The 18776-nt window shown below is 44.2% G+C and overlaps 1 protein-coding gene across 7 annotated transcripts; it reads left to right on the top strand.

Annotated features, from left to right (window-relative positions):
* The first annotated feature begins 164 nt into the window (after window positions 1-164).
* LOC109554466 (RNA-binding protein 4B) lies at window positions 165-9972 on the top strand. Of its 7 annotated transcripts, none has more exons than XR_011564805.1 (5): window positions 191-332; window positions 995-1418; window positions 6272-6948; window positions 8490-8711; window positions 9368-9972. XR_011564805.1 is itself a non-coding variant. In XM_070782467.1 (4 exons), the coding sequence occupies exons 2-3, from the start codon at window positions 1007-1009 to the stop codon at window positions 6937-6939; spliced, it is 1080 nt and encodes a 359-aa protein (XP_070638568.1). In that variant the 5' UTR covers window positions 165-184; window positions 995-1006; the 3' UTR covers window positions 6940-6948; window positions 8490-9972. The 7 variants fall into 7 exon arrangements, 5 of the variants coding, with proteins under 5 accessions (XP_070638568.1, XP_019810541.2, XP_019810540.2 ...); XR_011564804.1 differs by having other exon boundaries at window positions 9287-9972; XM_070782467.1 differs by lacking the exon at window positions 191-332 and adding an exon at window positions 165-184 and having other exon boundaries at window positions 8490-9972.
* The last annotated feature ends 8804 nt before the right edge of the window (window positions 9973-18776 follow it).

Below are 18776 nucleotides of genomic sequence, written 5' to 3'. Positions count from 1 at the left end.
CGCCGACCCCCACCCACACCACCGTCCAAGGTGTTGATTGGCTAGCCGGGCCAGGGGGCGGGCTGACCTCCGCTCCGCCGCGCCGACAGCAGCGGGCCCCGCCCCGTATCGGGGCGACTGGGAGCCGAGCCCGGGGCAGCCATTTGTACGCGGCCGCGGGATTGGTCGCCTGGCTCCCGCGAGGGTGAGGAGGGGGTGGGCAGCGCGCACTCGCGCGTGCGTCAGGTGGCGCGCGAGAAAGGCCCGGTCGCGCCGAGGTTTGAGCGGCCGTCGCCATTTTGTAGGGTTCTCTCTGACGCGGGAGCCGCCGCCAGCGCTGCTGCCACCCGGAGGTGCGCAAGGTTCTTGTGGGTGTGTGGGGAGCCTGAGAGCCGGGCCGCCGGGCCTCTGGCGGACGGGGATGGCCCAGGGTTTGGGTTTCTTCTCTTGGTGCGGGAGGTCCGGGGAAGACAACGGAGGAGGCGGGGCCGGGTCTCCGGAGGGGGCGGGGCAGGGGTCGAGTCGAGTCTTTGTTGGGGAGAAGGCACTGGAGTTGGGTCGCCAGGGCGGGGGTGGGGGTTCCCAGTTGGGGCAGAGGGGGCCTTTTTATTCTTAAAAGTATTTTGAACGGTGATGCTTCACGGAAGAGAGGTACACAGATTTCCCTCCAAAACCTCGTTACGAGGGACAGTTAGATATATGTATGCCTCTTCCCCACATTTGGATTCTTCTCTTACCTGCCCCCAAACAGGAGTATTTCAAGCTAACCCTGTTACTTAAAATGCGCCTTATTCCACGAGGGACTATGCAATGCATGCTGACAACCGACCCGTTCGCGTGTTACACACAGCTCACACTACTCCTTAAGAGCTAACCTTTCTCCCGCTACTGAAAAAAGAAGGAACGTCTGTGTGAGCATCTTGAAGGTGCCAAGAACTTAGGAGGATTAATCCAAAATGCAGTGCATTGAAACTTTCGCCTCTAACTTCTGAAAATCTCCTTTCTTCTCTTTCAGGCTCTTGTCAGGATGGTGAAGCTGTTCATCGGAAACCTGCCCCGGGAGGCCACAGAGCAGGAGATCCGCTCACTCTTCGAGCAGTATGGGAAGGTGCTGGAATGTGACATCATTAAGAACTACGGCTTTGTGCACATAGAGGACAAGACGGCGGCCGAGGATGCCATCCGCAACCTGCACCACTACAAGCTGCACGGGGTGAACATCAACGTGGAAGCCAGCAAGAATAAGAGCAAAGCTTCAACCAAGTTGCATGTAGGCAACATCAGCCCTACTTGTACCAACCAAGAGCTCCGGGCCAAGTTTGAGGAGTACGGTCCAGTCATCGAATGTGACATCGTGAAAGATTATGCCTTTGTACACATGGAGCGGGCTGAGGATGCAGTGGAGGCCATCAGGGGCCTTGACAACACAGAGTTTCAAGGTGAACTGCTCTGGGGCCTGGGTGGCAAAACCGAGTGGGGTCTAGGTGTAGACAGAGGCAAGAACACAGGACCATGGGGCTGGCAGGGTGGTGTCTTCCATTCTACTTTAGCTGGAAATAATAGAACGATTGTATGTTTACCATGCTTAAACACAACTCTTGGAGAAGCAAACACTTCTCCTTTTCAGATTTGCCAAGATGTTTCTCAACAACTTTGTAGAATCACAAACGGTAGGTCACTTTTTTCTGCAAGCGTCATTCATTTGGGTGCTGTTGGAAGTTTAATCTGCAAATGGGAGAGGAGGATAAAGGTCTGTGGCTTACTTGCTGCTTTTGTTAGGATGAGGAAGCCTAATATATTTGAGAGTTTAAATGCATAGGGCTTATACTCCTTACTGCCCTGGGCAATGGGCCCTGATGGGAAAGAACAAAGACATCTTTAAGAATCTCTGTATTATAAATCTGGGTGGTGAATCTGATTTTGGGGGGTTATCTTTTGAGTACTCAAATTTGTTCAGTATGTGATGAACTATATGAGCAGAGTCAAAAACTGTGCTATGTATTCTGCTCCACATACTATTATTTAATCCTAAAGGGAAAAAAGGACATTTCTAAAAATGTTAGGTTGAATGGGAATTACGGTTCTGCCTCTGAGAAGATTCCTATTAGAGTGTCATATCGAATTATTTATATCATTAATAAAAGTACATACGTTGTCATTAGTACTACAGGAGGTTGAAGACTCTCTGGAACTGTGCTGATATGGTAGCCACTAGCCCCGTGTAGCCATTAAGTTGAAATTAAATAAATTTTAAAGTTCCGTTTCTCGGTTGTGCTGCACACATTTCAAGTACTCAGAAGCCATACAGGCTAGTGGTGACTGTATCGGTGCAGATACAGAACATTTACATCATCACAGGAAGTTCTGTCGTACAGCGCTGTTCTACAAGCTTTTTGTTGATAGTGTCATCTTAGACCACATGTTTACATCCACTTTTCAGGTTTATAAATTAAGATCATTTTTTTTCTCTGAGTACCCTTAAAAGGGTTGTAAAGACGTACTTAAGGGTCCTCTACTAAACCTAGAGAACAGAAAAGAAATGGAGAAGAGGAAAAGTTGACCAGAAAAGGGTAAGAAAGTTTGCAGATAGTAGAGATTGCAAATAATACATCAGATATTTCTGGCTTCAGCCAGTGGTGTCCTGGCTTTTAGCTGCTCTTTAAAGCACAGGGCAAAAATTGTAGACTTGCTACCATTTACTTGTCATATGATCTTGGACAAGCGTTTTAACCTCTTTGTGCTTCATTTTCCCCACTTGTAAAATAGAGTTATAATGATCCCTGCCGTACCTCCCTCACAGGACGGTAGTGAGGCTAGAATGAGGCAATAGATGTGAAAGTGCTTTGACAGTAAAGCACTGTGTGATAAAAGGTGAGTGGTGTTCGCAACAACAAATGTTTCTATGATGGTTAGAAGCTTTAAAATGTAATACCTTTCCTCATTTATATTTGGTTTTCTTTTATTATTTTGGAAAGCTGTTGCGCTTCAGATACCTTTAAAAATACCCTGAATTATTTTCATTGGATGAAGGAGGGCATCATGAATGGACAGTGTTGGAGGAAATGGGAGTTCTCTCTTGATAGGTAACAAGCAAAATGTGAAAGAATGCAGTTAAAGTCTGGTACAAACTGCAGCGATGTTCTAGTGTAATACTGCTTGTCTTTACCTTTTTAATATGCTATTGAGTAAAAGAATAGGATCAGAAATAGGTATATGGACATCAGTTAATTGAGAGGGGGTTGGCTTGAAAGAAATGTGTTTTAATACAGTGGGTTTCATTCAGGATGTAATAACACAATGATCCATGAGATTTTTTTAAACGTCATTATTGGGGGAAAAAAAGTATCCTTTATTTGGTTTTCATGTTCTTAGCCTGGGCTCTCTAGAGAAAGCACCCAACTTTTCGTTATGTTTTACGTACAGACATTTTTATAACCAGCTCTGTTTTTTTTCCAGATGACAAGAGAAAGTTTAGCATTGGATAATAAGTTGCAGTCTTACAGAAAATACAATCTAGATACCAATTTGTCACATTTTTTTCATAAAGCCTTTTTACTCATCTCCTAATAAAGGGGACCTCTTAAGAGTGCCACTTTGGTCATCTTTTGAACCTTTATATGTTAATGGCTGCTACTGAGGCGTCCTGACTTGTACGACTTAAAAAGAAAGGAGCAAAATCTGAGTTTACCTGAGTCTCTGGGGATCTGTTTCCTCCCCATAAACAGCAGTGAACTGAACCGCTACTGACTTAGCAAGCAGTTTGCATTGAAAGACCCTGAAGAAGCTATTCCCAAGTAATAACTCAGGCAGCTGAGCTGGGAAGCTGGTTATATGAGTTTATGTGTTTTGTTTTTAACCAATGTGTAAATAAACATTAAATTGGAGTACAGTTGTATATCAAGCTATATCCCTAATCTCTGGGTCCTGTTACTTGGTAGGAGCTCAGCATTGAGGATCTCAGGTTGCCCACCTCTTTCTTTCAAAAGAAAACACTTGTGGGCGGTGGAGGCTGGTTTTCTGGGAAATGTTGGCAACATACCTCAGTAATTTTTTTGGAGATTTCAGAAAATTTTTAAGCTTTTGGCCTCTCCAAGTGTAGTAGAGTAGTAGAATTTAATCTTCTTTCAGTTTTCTTTGCATTAGTTCCTTAAGGAAATAAAGAAGCACAGTATATTTCAATTATCATAAGAATTTTAGGAAATTTAAATTAAATGCCTGGTTACCACCTTTGGAAAGATCATGTGAAAAAAATCTATCACTTCTGTTGTAGATCTTTTTTAAAGAGTGGTTTACCTGAATCCTTTTTACAGCTACTACAGATGTTTATAAACTTCTGAATTCCACTCTAAAAGCAGTGGTGGAGATTGTATGTAGTAATAGAAACATCAAGGGGGAAAAATCACTGGGTTTTGTTTCTCAAAAAAAATGGACCCATAATCTGTAAAGGACTAAGTTACATATTTTCCTTGAAAATGTACTTCTAGGTCTCTGGATTGGCTGCTTTTTAGATTGGCATGGTTACACTGACTTCAGAATTGAAACAGTTTGTGTCTATCACACAAGTTTAATGTCACCATGCATGTTTGAAAGCCAAGTAGCTTGTAATCCCTCCAGTACAAATTATAGGGAGTTCTACATTTGGGATATAAGTTGGGGCAAAATTCCGTGTGCTTCTGTTCTAAGCACAGTTAGCATTTGACCTGTAATAACTTCTAAGAATGGGAGTATCTGTATCTCTGAAAATAATGGGATGGCTAAATGCTGCTTTCATATTAAATTGCTGTTTGGTATCTTGCTGACTTATGAGTGTTTATGGTGGGTGCTGCCTCTCTACTAGCAGCTGGAAGTAAAAACCTGAGCACCTTTGTTTCTGCTAAAGAAAGGGTTTTAAGTTTGAGGCAGCAGCTACTAGAAACTGGGGTGGTAGGAATGTTGGACGTCGGGCAGAACTGAGTTTGACTAAAGTGATGTTACCGCACTAACCCGCTCCCCTCTCAGGGTCAGTGCATGGCGCTGTTCTGGCTGCCGTCCTGAATCGGGCTGTTTCCAACAGGATGGTGGAGCACGAGGCCTCCTACCGCATAGCTGCATCCAGAACAAGGTCTGTTATAGAGAGAGCAACCTGCTGATCGCGGAGGGGGGATTTGTCCTGAGCAGCCCTTTAGTGATGCAAAGCCCCAGTTCCTCTCCATCTGTACTGGCTGCTTTTGGCTATGATCTGTAAAGCATTGACTTGATCTCCAAAGTCTTAGGTAGTTCGGCACCAAATGCTGCCAAGAATATGCCTTTTCTCAAACTGCTTTTAAAGACCTCGGATGCTTTCATTAGCAAGGGTCCCTGGGCTTGGTTGTACACAAGCCCGGGCAAAGATTGTTTCTTCTCTTAGCTGTTCCTGTGCTGGTCATTTCCTGCAAGTATGGATGTGGCTTGTTTGTACGGGTGCCCTGAAGCCTTTAGCCCAGTGCTGCATTTTTCTAACAAGTAGACAATTCCCTGTAAAGAACTGTTTACAGGTTTATGTAGTTTACTGCATAACAGGATGAAATGCCAATCATTCCATTATATGAAAACACACTGTCCCTAAGAAACCAGTACCGCTTCAAGAACCATCTCTTGCTGTTGAGAGACCTGGGTAGATGGTTTTCTTTCCACAGCAGGCGTGGATTCACCTTTGCTTAAAAAGCAATGTGGGGGTGGGGTTGAAGTCTGGAAGGTCTTACAGCTAACTCTTAAGAGGTCCTGGAGTTGAAGCAGATGATGCGCCAGGTATGATTTGTGTACCCAGCATAGCCTTCTGGTGACACTTACAAAAACGGCTGGAAGAAACAAGACAGACAGCGTATGCTGTGGTTTTTTAAGCTGCAGTACATGGTTAGGCCTTATGTGGCCCTGAGTACATCAGTGAGAGGTTGGTAAGATGCTTTAGTACGCAGACCATAACTGAGGTGGTGTTGGATATTTGATTTGGAAAAATTGTCAGGTTTTGATAATAGTATTGAAAAGTGGAAACTCTCAATTGCTGTGCTGGGGAGAAGAAAGTCTTGGAGACGGAAGTAGGAGGGAATCCCGGTCTACTGGTGTAAGTAGAAAGTATTGACTGGTTTCTGAGAACTCAGATTTTCTAAGTCTCCTCTGTTAAAACTTCAGCTTCTTTTTTGGAGGGGATTGTTGAAATAGGGTTGCAGGAGTGTGTGTTTGTATGTTTGTGTGTCTTTTGCCAACTAGTTGATTTTGGGGAAGACAAGGGAGGTTAATGAGTTATAATAAATCTTCTTACATCTATTTCCTAAAGGCAAACGAATGCACGTGCAGTTGTCCACCAGCCGGCTTCGCACTGCCCCTGGGATGGGAGACCAGAGTGGCTGCTATCGGTGTGGGAAAGAGGGGCACTGGTCCAAAGAGTGTCCAGTAGATCGTTCGGGCCGTGTGGCGGACTTTACTGAGCAGTATAATGAACAGTATGGAGCGGTGCGCACACCTTACACCATGGGCTACGGGGAATCCGTGTATTACAACGACGCATACGGAGCACTTGACTACTATAAGCGTTACCGAGTCCGCTCTTACGAGGCAGTGGCAGCAGCAGCAGCAGCTTCCGCGTACAACTATGCAGAGCAGACCATGTCTCATCTGCCTCAAGTCCAGAACACAGCTGTGACCAGTCACCTCAACTCCACTTCCGTTGATCCCTACGACAGACACCTGTTGCCAAATTCAGGCGCTGCTGCCACCTCGGCTGCTATGGCTGCTGCCGCTGCCACCACTTCCTCCTATTACGGAAGGGACAGGAGCCCCCTGCGTCGTGGTGCAGCTGTACTCCCCACGGTCGGAGAGGGCTACGGTTATGGGCCAGAGAGTGAGCTGTCTCAGGCTTCAGCAGCTGCACGGAATTCTCTCTATGACATGGCCCGGTATGAACGGGAGCAGTATGTGGACCGAGCACGGTACTCAGCCTTTTAAAAACTGGAGGTGAGAGTGGGGTGGGTGTGGTTAAGAGAGTCCACTTAGTTCCCCAGAAAGGAGACCTTGCCACATAGAGGAGGCTAAAGCCACCTGTTTGCTGTCAGGACAGTATCCAAAAGGTAGTCACTGCATTTTAGTCTTAAATATTTCTCTAGGCCAGAGCTTCATTTGGCCTGTTGAGGTCTTCATTTACAACTCCAACCAACTTGTCCATCCCGGGAAAACAACAACTCAGATTATTAGGATATTGTTCTTTAATCAAATGTAAGCAGATCCAGGTTACAGGAAATATAGTTGAAGAGAACACTTGAGTACTCTTTGCACATACATCGTCCAATGATACAGCGAGGTTTTAAGACACTTCCTTTTATGGAGAAAGGAACCTAAGGCCCAAAGAGGTTAAGTGCTTTGTCTGATGTCATCTGGTGATTGAGAGGTAAAGCCAGAATTCATAGTCAGGCCTACCTGAGTCCAAAACCACTTTCTCTTTCCACCACAAGTCACTGTGATGTACGTGGAAGAGTACAGGTTCAGAAGTTAATGTCACCAATGAGGATTTAAAGTAACTTCAGATTTCCAATTTGCTAATAAAACTACTACTTAGCTCATGAGCCTTTATCAGAAAAAACTCTTCTAATATATAAGCCAAATAAAATCCTCTGAGTTTTAGGCATTTAGTTCCAAGACACTTGCTGGAAAGCAATGTTTTGATGCCACTGTCTGCTCTGGATTCCGTGGGTCCCTTCCTTAATAGTAAGCATCTTGTTCTCCATGGGCACTTAGCTGTATTTCTGCATGGCTTATGATGCTACTCTCAAGAGCCTGACACTTCCCATTGCTTCCAGCAAATTTGGGGGATTTTTTTGTTTGAGAACATGTAAAGAGCTAGATTAAACAAGTAATTTTCTGAAGTGTATGAAATCCCATTGATGGTAACCCTGGCAGTTTAATTTTTCCTCCTTCAGGTAATGTAAGCAAAGATGTTGGAATGTCAAGAATAATTGGAGTATCTAGAGATTGATACTTAGTACCTTGAAATTGAGCATCAGCAGAACTGGAGGCCCAGTAGGAAAGTTAAACTGAGTTACCACCGAGTTTCCAGGGTTCTTAACAGACCTCTTTGATGTATGAGTAGAAGAAAACCAAGTGACAGGAATTTTCCCTTTTGCTTAGTGAGAAGCAAATGTATGAACCTGTGATGTTATATCCTGTGTGACTGTGACAAGACAGGGATGCGCTGTGACTCCTGTGTAGCAGTGAGTGTCCATGTGCACCAAGTAGATAGTCTTAACAACTAGTGTAGTCTGCCATTCATCTCTTAATGCTGCTGGTCTTCCATGAAGTGAGGATATGCCTCTAGAGTAAGGTGGTGTCTTCTAGATAACTGTACATTTCTCTCAACTGTGTTCCAAAGTTGAACATTAAATAGTATATATTGTGGTCTGTAAAGTATTACTAAGGTATGTTTACGTGGTTTTTGACTGCTAGCAGTGGTTGTTCAACTAACCTCTTTTTAGTGATGACTGTTAAAGAAACTTACCTTCCAGGTATGAACCTCATATGGACTGAATAACCCTGAGTTGGTTGCAGTCCCAGGAGCCTGATGTTAATGAGGCTGCCAGGATGAAATACTCCAGAACTGTTGGGGATCCAAATTCGGGTCTCACCCTAGCAGAACTGATTCAAGAACGTCACAACTTTTGAAGTCGATTGGCACAGATCAAGACCAAGATTTGGCCCTTTGTCTGTAATAAGTAGAGGAACTTGGTGTGAGTTAACTTTTTTTTTCCCCCAGCCATTGGTGTCTGGCGTTCCCATCACCAATGGAAGAATTAGAGAATTTAGGATTTCTTCTCTTGTTTTGGTAAGGGAGATTTGGTCAACTAAAGGAACTGCTGTAACTGTGACTCTAAATCTGTGACAGTGTGATAATGCAGGTGTGTTGGAGGATGAATGAACCACTCCTTGAAACCCTTTATGATTGTTACTTCTGAAAACGTGTTTATATGAAAGATTAAAATGAGACATATTTAGAATAGTATAACTGACCATATTTGAGACCTAGCATCTTCTGGTTTTTTGAAACCAAAAATTAAATTATGGTTCTTGGTATCTGTATGCCCTTGGTTTCAGTGACAGTAGTTTTACCTAAAAGATGGGTAAACAAATGAGAAAGATACATTCCTCACCAATACAGCAGTCTTCCAGACAGATTGCTTCTTGTTCTGTATATAAGTAGACTCCTATATATAGCCATAGTAGAAAGGTAATTACATGAGATGTAACTTTGACCCAGTCTGACTTGGTTTTGTTTTGTTCTGTTCTTTTTCCCCCTGGAATACAGGACGGGACCAGGGCCCTTGTACTCGGAGCCAAGCTGCTCTCCAGGCATTGTGTAAGCCTCTTGTGTTGTGCTCTCTTTCAGGTAGGATAATTGCGGACTGAACCCTCGGGCTGCGGTCATATATGAGAACTTGCTCCGCGCGGTCCCCTTTGCCGGGATGTTTCCATTGCTTCATGTTTCAGTAAACAAAGGAGTTTGTGACCAACTATGTTTTCTTTCTTAATTTAATTCTTCTACATTCACTTTTCTCTCCTCCTGGTACTAGTCTCTGTAGCCTTTCTGTTCCTCTCGTTCCCAGCCTCTGAGCAGCCCTAGGTAAGGATTATGTTGGCGTCCCCTTTCTCCTGTACAGTGGGATCCCTCTTATCTTGCTTTCCTTAGGAGTTGACCCCTTCTCCCTGTCTACCTGCAACATCTCCTTTCCCTTCCACGTAGAGGCAAGCAACCTTTTACTCTTCTCTGTTAGCTCTTCTCTGTTAGCTCTGGACTCTTAACACTGAAGCTAATCTGAAATTGCTAGGACCATTGGGGTTTTGGTTGTTGTTTTGTTTGTTTTGTTTTGTTTTATGTCTGACCTGTGATCGTGGTACAGCAGTAGCTGAAATTTAGCCTTGTTTTACTCCACTTCTCCCACTTTTTTTTTTTTTATATATATATTTTGACAAATAAACGTTTCTAACACTTAAGTATCTTTTTGTATTTGTATGACTTAATTTACCACAAATGTCTTCTGGTTCTTTCTCAGTTGTGCTCAAACTACAAATTTCAGTGGAAGAACAGAAATCTGAAATTTACATGAAAAGTATTTAGTGAGATAAGTACTTCAGCCTCAGCACTGAGTGGAGATGAATTAGCCAGCATCTTGAGACATTAGTAAGTATGCTACACCTAGAGGTCAGGCTCCTCCTCTGTAAATAACCAGTGCTGCTTTTTCCCGTTCATACACCAGCAAACCCAGGTTAGTAGTGATAAAAGCCCCACAGGAGAACCCTGTGTCAGGAAAAGGTTGAGTCAGAACAGGGACCTGTCGTATTGACTCAGTTTGACTTCACAGTATATGTTCATTTAAATTCACAATTTAAACTAGAATTAGACTTTGGCTAAAATGAATAAAATAGTTATGATGATGTGGGGATATTTATATATATGGCGTCTTAGCCAGTGGGACACTAGGGAAGTCACAACATAGCAACTTAACATGTCTTGATTCCGTATCACTGGCAGAAAAAGCCAGAAAAAATGATTCAGTACAGTTCTACATCAGCACTGTCCAGTACAACTTTTGGCATTGTTGAACGTGTTCTATATCTGTGGTCCAATTTATAGCTACTAGATACATGTGGCTATTAAAAGTACTTGAAACGTGCCCAGTGAAGCTGAGAAACTGAAGTCTTTAAATTAGCTTCGTGTGACTAGTGGTTACTGTGACTATAGCACAGCACAGTCTAACCTGAAGGACGGACCTCCCGGGGGTCCAGTGGTTAAACCACCATCCCTGTACTGCGGGGGACTCAGGTTTGATCCCTGGTTGGGGAACTAAGTTCCTGCATGCTGCATGTTGTGGCCAAAAAAATTAATTTAAAAAAAAAGGTAAAGGAGAAAAAGCCTTGAAGAATCATATAAAATACTTTTCCCCTAGAAAATCCTTTCACTCTCCCCAAAACAGATGACACTGGAAAGGGGTTAGTTTTCAGACAACATAAGAGGACTGTTGAAACAGGTTTATTTCTAAACCTCAGTTTAAAAACTCCATGTGGGGGTACATAATTCCTTTTATCCACCAAGACCAAATTCTCATTATAGACCATTTTAAAGTGCCACAAGGCATCTCACACTAAAAGTTCCTGAACTGATTCATCAGTGATTTGAATTCCAAACCAGGATTTTGATGAATGAGATGTGATTTTCGCTGTAAGCACTGCAGAGGGACGAGTACAGGGTACTTTGAAAACGTAAATAGTGGCTGACTTTAGGGGCTGGGTGGAGCGGGGCAACTGCTATTCCAAGTTGAGGAAACCGCATATGTAAAGGCCCCTGATCAGCAAAAGTGTGGTAACCATTAGGAAGCAAAGTCTATATAACAGAAATCTGAAGAGGTAAGTTCCAGCACAGTTACAAGCGCCTTATGGGCTATGTTAAGGAATTTCATCTTTAACTGGAAACTGGAGAAGGAAATAGCGTCCCAATCCACTATTCTTGCCTGGGAAATCCAAGGACAGAGGAGCCCGGTGGGCTACAGTGCGTAGGGCCACAAGAGAGACGCAGTGACTAAAGAACAACAACAATGACTAGTGATAGTGAGCACCTTTTCTTGTACTTACGGACCATTTGTATATTTTTTCAATGAAATGTCTGGTTCAAGTCTGCATATTTTAAAAAAATGAGTTGTGAAAACCACCCAAATGTTTGTCAACTGATGAATGAATAAGTACAATGTGATAACATCTGTATAACCCATTAATTATCTAATAACAGAATGAAGTACTAATATATGCTACAACATGGATAATGCTGAAAACCTAATTGAAAGACACCAGACACACAAGGACCACGTGCTGCCTGATGCTGTGCACATGAGACGTCCAGAATACGTAGATCTACAGGGACAGTGACAGGCGCTCAGTCACGTCTGGCTCTTTGTGACCCCATGGACTATATGGTCCATGGAATTCTCCAGACCAGAGTACTGCAATGGGTAGCCTTTCCCCTCTCTAGGGGATCTTCCCAACCCAGGCCTCCCACGTTGTGGACAAATTCTTCACCAACTGAGCCACAAGGGAAACCCAAGAATGCTGGAGTGGGTAGGGTAGCCTTTCCCTCAGGGGCTCTTCCTGACCCAGGAATCGAACTGGGGTCTCCTGCATTGCAGGCAGATTCTTTACCAACTGAGATATCAGGGAAGCCCACTCATCTACTTACCATCACAGGGATAGTAAGTATATGAGTGGTTGCCTAGGCCTAGAGAAGGGTGTGTGTTGGGGGTGGCGGGGGGGACGGGGTTGGGGGTAGACAACCAAAATGAGCAAGATTTCTTTTTGGAGTAATGTACATGTGCTCTAGAATAAATTGAGGATGGATGTACAGCTTTGTGAATATACTAAGAGCCACTGAATTATTATGAAATGGGTGAATTGGGAACTTCAGAGCACATGCAATTCAGAGGATATGGGTTTGATCCCTGGTCAGGGAACTAAGATTCCCCCAAGTCCTAAAGCAACTAAGCCCATGGTGCTGCAACTGCTGAGCCCAGTCAGCACTACTAGAAAGTGTGTGCACCACAATGAAAGCCTCTGCATAATGCAACGAAGATCTGGCATGCTGCAACCAAGACCTCATGAAGCCAAGTAAATATTTTTTAAATGGGTAAATTGTACGGCATGTGAATTACATCTCAATAAAGCTGTTAGACATGAAAAAAAATTGTGTATAGTCATAGGCTGGCTAAGGAGAAAAAAATCTGGAAGCTATAAAAGGGCTTTAAGTTTGAGGATAATAGGATCAGATTCATTTTTCATGAAAGATCACTATGACTGGACAGGAATAAAAGGGAGTAGCATTATACTTCAATGTTCACAACAGCATTATCTACAGTTATTATACCAAGGTATGGAAGCAACCTGTGTCCATCAACAGATGAATGGACAAAGATGATGTGTGGAGTGTGTGTGTGTGTGTGTGTGTAGATGGTGGTATTCCTATAACACTACTCTGCCATAAAAAAACAGATTTTGCCATTTGCAGCAACATAGATGAACTTTATGACTAAGTGAGGCCTTCCCTAGTGGCTCAGAAAATGAATCTGCCTGCAATGCAGGGAACCTGGGTTCAATCCCTGGATCAGGAGAAAGATCCCCTGGAGAAAGAAATGGCTACCCACTCCAGTATTCTTGCCTGGAGAATTCCATGGACAGAGGAGCCTGGTGAGAGTCAGACACAACAGTGACTAACACTTTCACTTCACTGTCATGCTAAGTGAAATAAGAAAACAAATACTGTATGATATCACTTACATGTTGAATCTAAAACTACAACTGAGTGACTAAAATAAGAAGACTTATATAGAAAAGCCAACTGGTGGTTACCAGTGGGGAGACAGAAGCTGGAGGGGCAGCACAGGGGTAGGGGGAAAAAAGTTACAGGATTATATGAAATTGTGTGACTCTCTTGAAAACTGTAAAGCACTACAGAATTTAAAGAATCATCCAAAATTTTAAATATTTTTTAAAAGTTTAAAAGAGAATAGTGAGATTTGCCTGGTACATGATAGAGGTCTCTCACCTAATCATGAAGCCAACAGAGTTCATGTTTTGTTTTAAAGGAAGAAAAAATACTTCACAGAAAAATAACCACACATACACAATTCCAGGGCACAGGGTTTAACTCCCTGAGGATGACTGGTCAAGCCTTTGCCACGGATGGGCTGTGCCTCTCCACTCTACCACCACCGAGCACCTGCTCCAGGCCAGGCCCTACCTAAAGGCTGTACACCAGGCACTGCTGAGTGCTGAGGGGCAAGGGAGATGAGGTCAGTCTCAGAGATCTTAAGAGAGGAGAAAGTATGACTACAACGGTAATTGCTATAAGAAATGTAACAGCACTGTAAGAGTTCAGAGAAGAATTATTTGTGCAATTCTACCAACAAAACTGACTCATCTCACACGTTAGCAAAGTAATGCTCAAAATTCTCCAAGTGAGACTTCAACAGAACGTGAACCGAGAACTTCCAGATGTTCAAACTGGGTTTAGAAAAGGCAGAGGAACCAAAGATCAAATTGCCAGCGTCCATTGGATCATTGAAAAAGCAAGAGAGTTCCAGAAAAACAAAGCCTTTGGGTGGATCACAACAAACTGGAAAATTCAAGAGATGGGAGTACCAGACTACATTACCTGACTACTGAGAAATTTGTATGCAGGTCAAGAAGCAACAAACCAGACGTGGAACAATGGACTGGTTCCAAATTGGGAAAGGAATATGTCAAGACTGTATACTGTCACCCTGCTTATTTAACTTATATGCAGAGTACATCATGCAAAATGCTGGGCTGGATGAAGCACAAGCTGGAATCAAATTGCCAGGAGAAATATCAATTACCTGATACACAGATGACATCTGATACACAGATGATACCACCTTATGGCAGAAAGCAAAGAGGACTAAAGAGTGTTGTGATGAAAGTGAAAGGAGAGTGAAAAAGCTGGCTTAAAACTCAACATTCAAAAAACAAAGATCATGGCATCCAGTCCCATCACTTCATGGCAAATAGATGGGGAAACAATAGAAACAATGACAGACTATTTTCCTGGGCTCCAAAATCACTACAGATGGTAACTGCAGCCATGAAATTAAAAGATGCTTGCTCCTTGGAAGAAAAGCTATGACCAACCTAGACAGCATATTCAAAAGCTGAGACATTACTTTGCTGACAAATGCCATCTAGTCAAAGCTATGGTTTTTCCAGTGGTAACGTATGTATGTGAGAGTTGGACCATAAAGAGAGCTGAGCACCAAAGAATTGAATCTTTTGAACTGTGGTGTTGAAGACTCTTGAGAGTCCCTTGGACTACAAGGAGATCAAACCAGTCAGTCCTAAAGGAAATCAGTCCTGAATATTCATTGGAAGTACTGATGCTGAAGCTGAAGCTCCAATAGTTTGGTCACCTGATGCGAAGAACTGACTCTGAAAAAGACCCTGATGCTGGGAAAGATTGAAGGCAGGAGGAGAGGGGGACGACAGAGGATGAGACAGCTGGATGACATCACCGACTCAATGGACATGAGTTTGAGCAAGCTCCAGGAGTTGGTGATGGACAGGGAAGCCTGGCATGCTGCAGTTCATGGGGTTGCAAAGAGTTGGACATAACTGAGCAACTCAACTGACTGACCAAAACTCTATAGCTTATTTTTTGTGCTTTTTTTTTTTTTTTTGAATAGTACATAGAGGTTTTGTTTTTTTTGTTTTTTTTTGCATTGATTGATTTTATTTTTAAACTTTACATAATTGTATTAGTTTTGCCAAATATCAAAATGAATCCGCCACAGGTGCTTTAAGATTAAAACTTTAAGAATATTTCTTTCCTTTGAAATGAAAATATACTCATCAGGAGTCCACAAAGTGAGTGAAATGTTTGTGAGGGATGAAGGCCGAGAACATGTCCCTAACCCAGTTTGGAGAAAAGAAAAAGGAAGGATAATACCCAAGGCCTTCCGTTTCCATAAATTTCTTCCTGAGCAGTCAGCTATCTGAGGTGGAGTTTCTAGGCACCACTCAAGCAAGGCCCAGCCATAACAGCAGCACCTTAAGGTACTTCAAGTACAAGGCAAAAGAACCCCAGCCTAACTGAAATACTACAGCCGGAGAAAAGCATGCAGATTCCCCTCAGATGTTGTCTCAGAACCCCCTGGGTTTTATTCCTAGGGTGGTGGGGGAGATAAACTATTGAGCCACAGCTCCAACTTAGCAAAAGCTTAGACTTCTGCAGCCCAAGCCCCGCCTTTCAGGCCTGGGGCAGACTCAGATCTACCATTTCCTCTAATTTCTGGCCACACAATGAAGTTAGTGTGGCATAAAAGATGTAAGGTCCTCTGGGGACTCAAGGCACTGCTCAGAGGTTGTCCAAGGGTAGGAAAAGGTTTCCTGGCTGCAAAGTAGCCCAGAAAAGGGAAGGAACTAGCCTAAGATTGGCCTCATGGCCTTTGGCTCACAAATCTGGGCCTCAGAGATGAAGTGTCTCTGGGACATTTGGGAGGAAGAAGATAAAAATACATTCCTAGGAAGAGTTGTCAGTTTTGTCAGAAGAATCCATCTCAAGGCTTTCTTAAGATCAGGGCTATTTCTATTGCCAAGAGAACTGAAGAGCAAGAAATTACAGTTCAGTCCCAGGAACCCACAAAGGAAGAGGGAACGGTCCGGCAGGATGATTTCAAATAGTAGTATCTTAGATTTGCAGATCCTTTGAGGATCCAGGCCAAATTTAAACTGCACAGTGGCCCAGGTTTAATGACTCATCCATCATCTGTGCTAATCCACAAGAACTCAATGAGGTAGTAATCAAAGCAAGTACGGTTTAAAAAGGGGCCTCTTTGGTAGCTCAGTTATTTGATAAAGAATCTGCCTGTAAGGCAAGAGCCATAGGAAACTCAGGTTCGATCCCTGGGTCAGATCCCCTGGAAGAGGGCATGGCAACCCACCCCAATATCCCTGCCTGGAGAATCCTATGGACAGTGGAGATTGGCGGGTCACAGTCCATAGTGTTGCAAAGAACTGAAGCGACTTAGCACACACACCATGTATGCAGGGTTTAAAAAGGTTAAATAGGACTTCCGTGGTGGTCCAGTGGATAACAGTCCATCTGCCAATGTAGGAGACATGGGTTTGATCCCTGGTCAGGGAAGATCCCACATGCTGAGGGGCAACCAACCTGTGTACCACAACTACCAAAGCCCAGGTGCCCAGAGCCCGTGTTCCCCAACAAGAGAAGCCGCCACGGTGAGGAGGCCTGAGCACAGGACAGCAGCCCCCACTTGCTGCGACTAGAAAGCCCTCACACAGCAGCGAAGACCCAGTGCAGCCAAAACTCAATAAAATAAAAACACCCGCCCCACAGACACACAACAGTGAGGAAAAAGACCCCCAACTCCTACTTCTTGTTCACCACGGGAGAAAGCCAAAGAAAGCAGCTACCGAAATGAAGAGGAACAGCTGGCAAAGGCACCAGCAGCCCTAAGGCCAGACGCGAGATCTACCCTGCATGGAACGGGTGTGGTGAGGGGGCAAGTTCCCTCTGCACTGGGCAAGGTGAACTAACTTCCAGTGACCGTGGCCCTGCCCACCCTTGGCTCTGGTGTCCTAGAGGAAGGACAGGGGCTATGAGAATTAGGAAAATGAGTGGTTAGGGGAAAAGACCCTCCCCACCCTAAGTGCCATTATATTTCCTCCAAGTTGGGGCACAGCCGGTACGCTTCAGTGGCCGTGTTTGTGAATCATGTGTCCACGTTTGCGCCTCTCCATAGGGACACAATGAGGCATTTGTGCCAATATCCTTAGCAGAGCAACTGGCCAACAATCCAGAGACCAGGCCACCACTGCCACAGGCCCCCTTCCACCCCTCACCTGGAACCACACCGTACTGGACAAGGTGAACCAAGTTCAAGACGGGCAAGTGCAGGGCTGGCCAGAAGAGGCTCAAAGGTCTGGACGCTGCAGCAAAGACAGAACCTTGAGTGCAACTGAGAAAGGAGCTCACAGTGCCACAGGTCTCAGGACAGACTGACCAGACTAAAGGTTGAAATTCATGCTCCAGAGCTGGGTTGCCAGAACTTAAATCCATGCTCTTTCTATAGTCCTAGACTTGCTACTTAACCTCTCTGAGACTGCTGCCTCATAATAAGCTTCCTCTTAAAGAGCTGTCTGGAGTAAATGCAAAGCACTCAATTGGTTATCATCACAGAGAACTGTGATGTGTACAAGCAAAAGAGACGTTCCACCCTATCCATGAAGGGAGCTAGAGGGAGAGCAGTCATCACTTCCTCTTCAGTCTTAAGGGATTCCAGCTCCCCTTTTCTTGCCCAGCTGTGGAATGCTGGGCACCCAGCATGGCACCCAGACGTGGAACCCAGACACAAACCTGCTTAAGCTCTGCCCCGAGGGTTCATCAGGTCTCAAAGCTAAAGGGCTTTCCTAAGTTATCAGTTTCACTGTTTGTCTTTGCTGACTTACGGGATGGGGCATAACACCAACCCTAACGGGCCATCCAGGAATCCTCTGGTCCTGCCCGAGTCTGGTCCTAAGCTGGCACTCAGCTTCTTGAATGACTGGTGACTGCTAAGGCAAGAAATGAATGGGGACAAGGGCAGAGGGTAGTAAGTTTCCAAGAAGAGCACATCATTCAAATGCAAGCTTACACATATCAGGTCTGTGAGTGTGTGCTCAGTCACATCCAACTCTTTGCGACCCCATGGACTGCAGCCCACCAGGCTCCTCTGTTCATAGAATTTTCTAGCTAAGAATAGTGGAGTGGGTTGCCATTTCCTCCTCCAGGGGATCATCTCAACCCAGGAATTAAACCTGCATCTCCTGTGTCTTCTGCATTGGCAGGCAGATTCTTTATCCCTGAGCCATCTGGGAAACCCACACATATACACATGTATTATTAAACGCCTGTTTACATGTCAGGCACTGTTGCTAGGCACTGGGGCAGTTTCCTAGCCTCCTAACTTACCATTTTGTGAGGCAAAAATTCAATAAATGAGTAAGCAAAGACACTGAGATAAGTACCACAAAATACACAAACTGGGCACAATGGTGGGAAGAACGGGGTCAGGGAGGGCCCTCTAACGCTTGATCCTGAACCTAAGACCTGAAGGTAAGAAATTAGCCCTAAAGTGGTCAAGGGAAAGGCCCTTCCAGGTAGAAAGGCCGAGAGGCAGGAAAGTCTTTGGTGAATAGGGTCTGAAAGGGCGGCCCATGTGGTTAGAAAAATGTGTATGAGG

This window comes from Bos indicus, chromosome 29 (assembly GCF_029378745.1).
Source record: "Bos indicus isolate NIAB-ARS_2022 breed Sahiwal x Tharparkar chromosome 29, NIAB-ARS_B.indTharparkar_mat_pri_1.0, whole genome shotgun sequence".
Classification (NCBI taxonomy): domain Eukaryota; kingdom Metazoa; phylum Chordata; class Mammalia; order Artiodactyla; family Bovidae; genus Bos; species Bos indicus.
This window is presented reverse-complemented; position numbering and strand designations above follow the sequence as displayed.

Coding starts and splice junctions, on each gene's coding strand:
- LOC109554466 (XM_070782467.1), top strand. CDS start 1,007: ATGGTGAAGCTGTTCATCGGAAACCTGCCCCGGGAGGCCACAGAGCAG. Junction 1,419..6,271: donor TGACAACACAGAGTTTCAAG/GTGAACTGCTCT, acceptor TATTTCCTAAAG/GCAAACGAATGCACGTGCAG.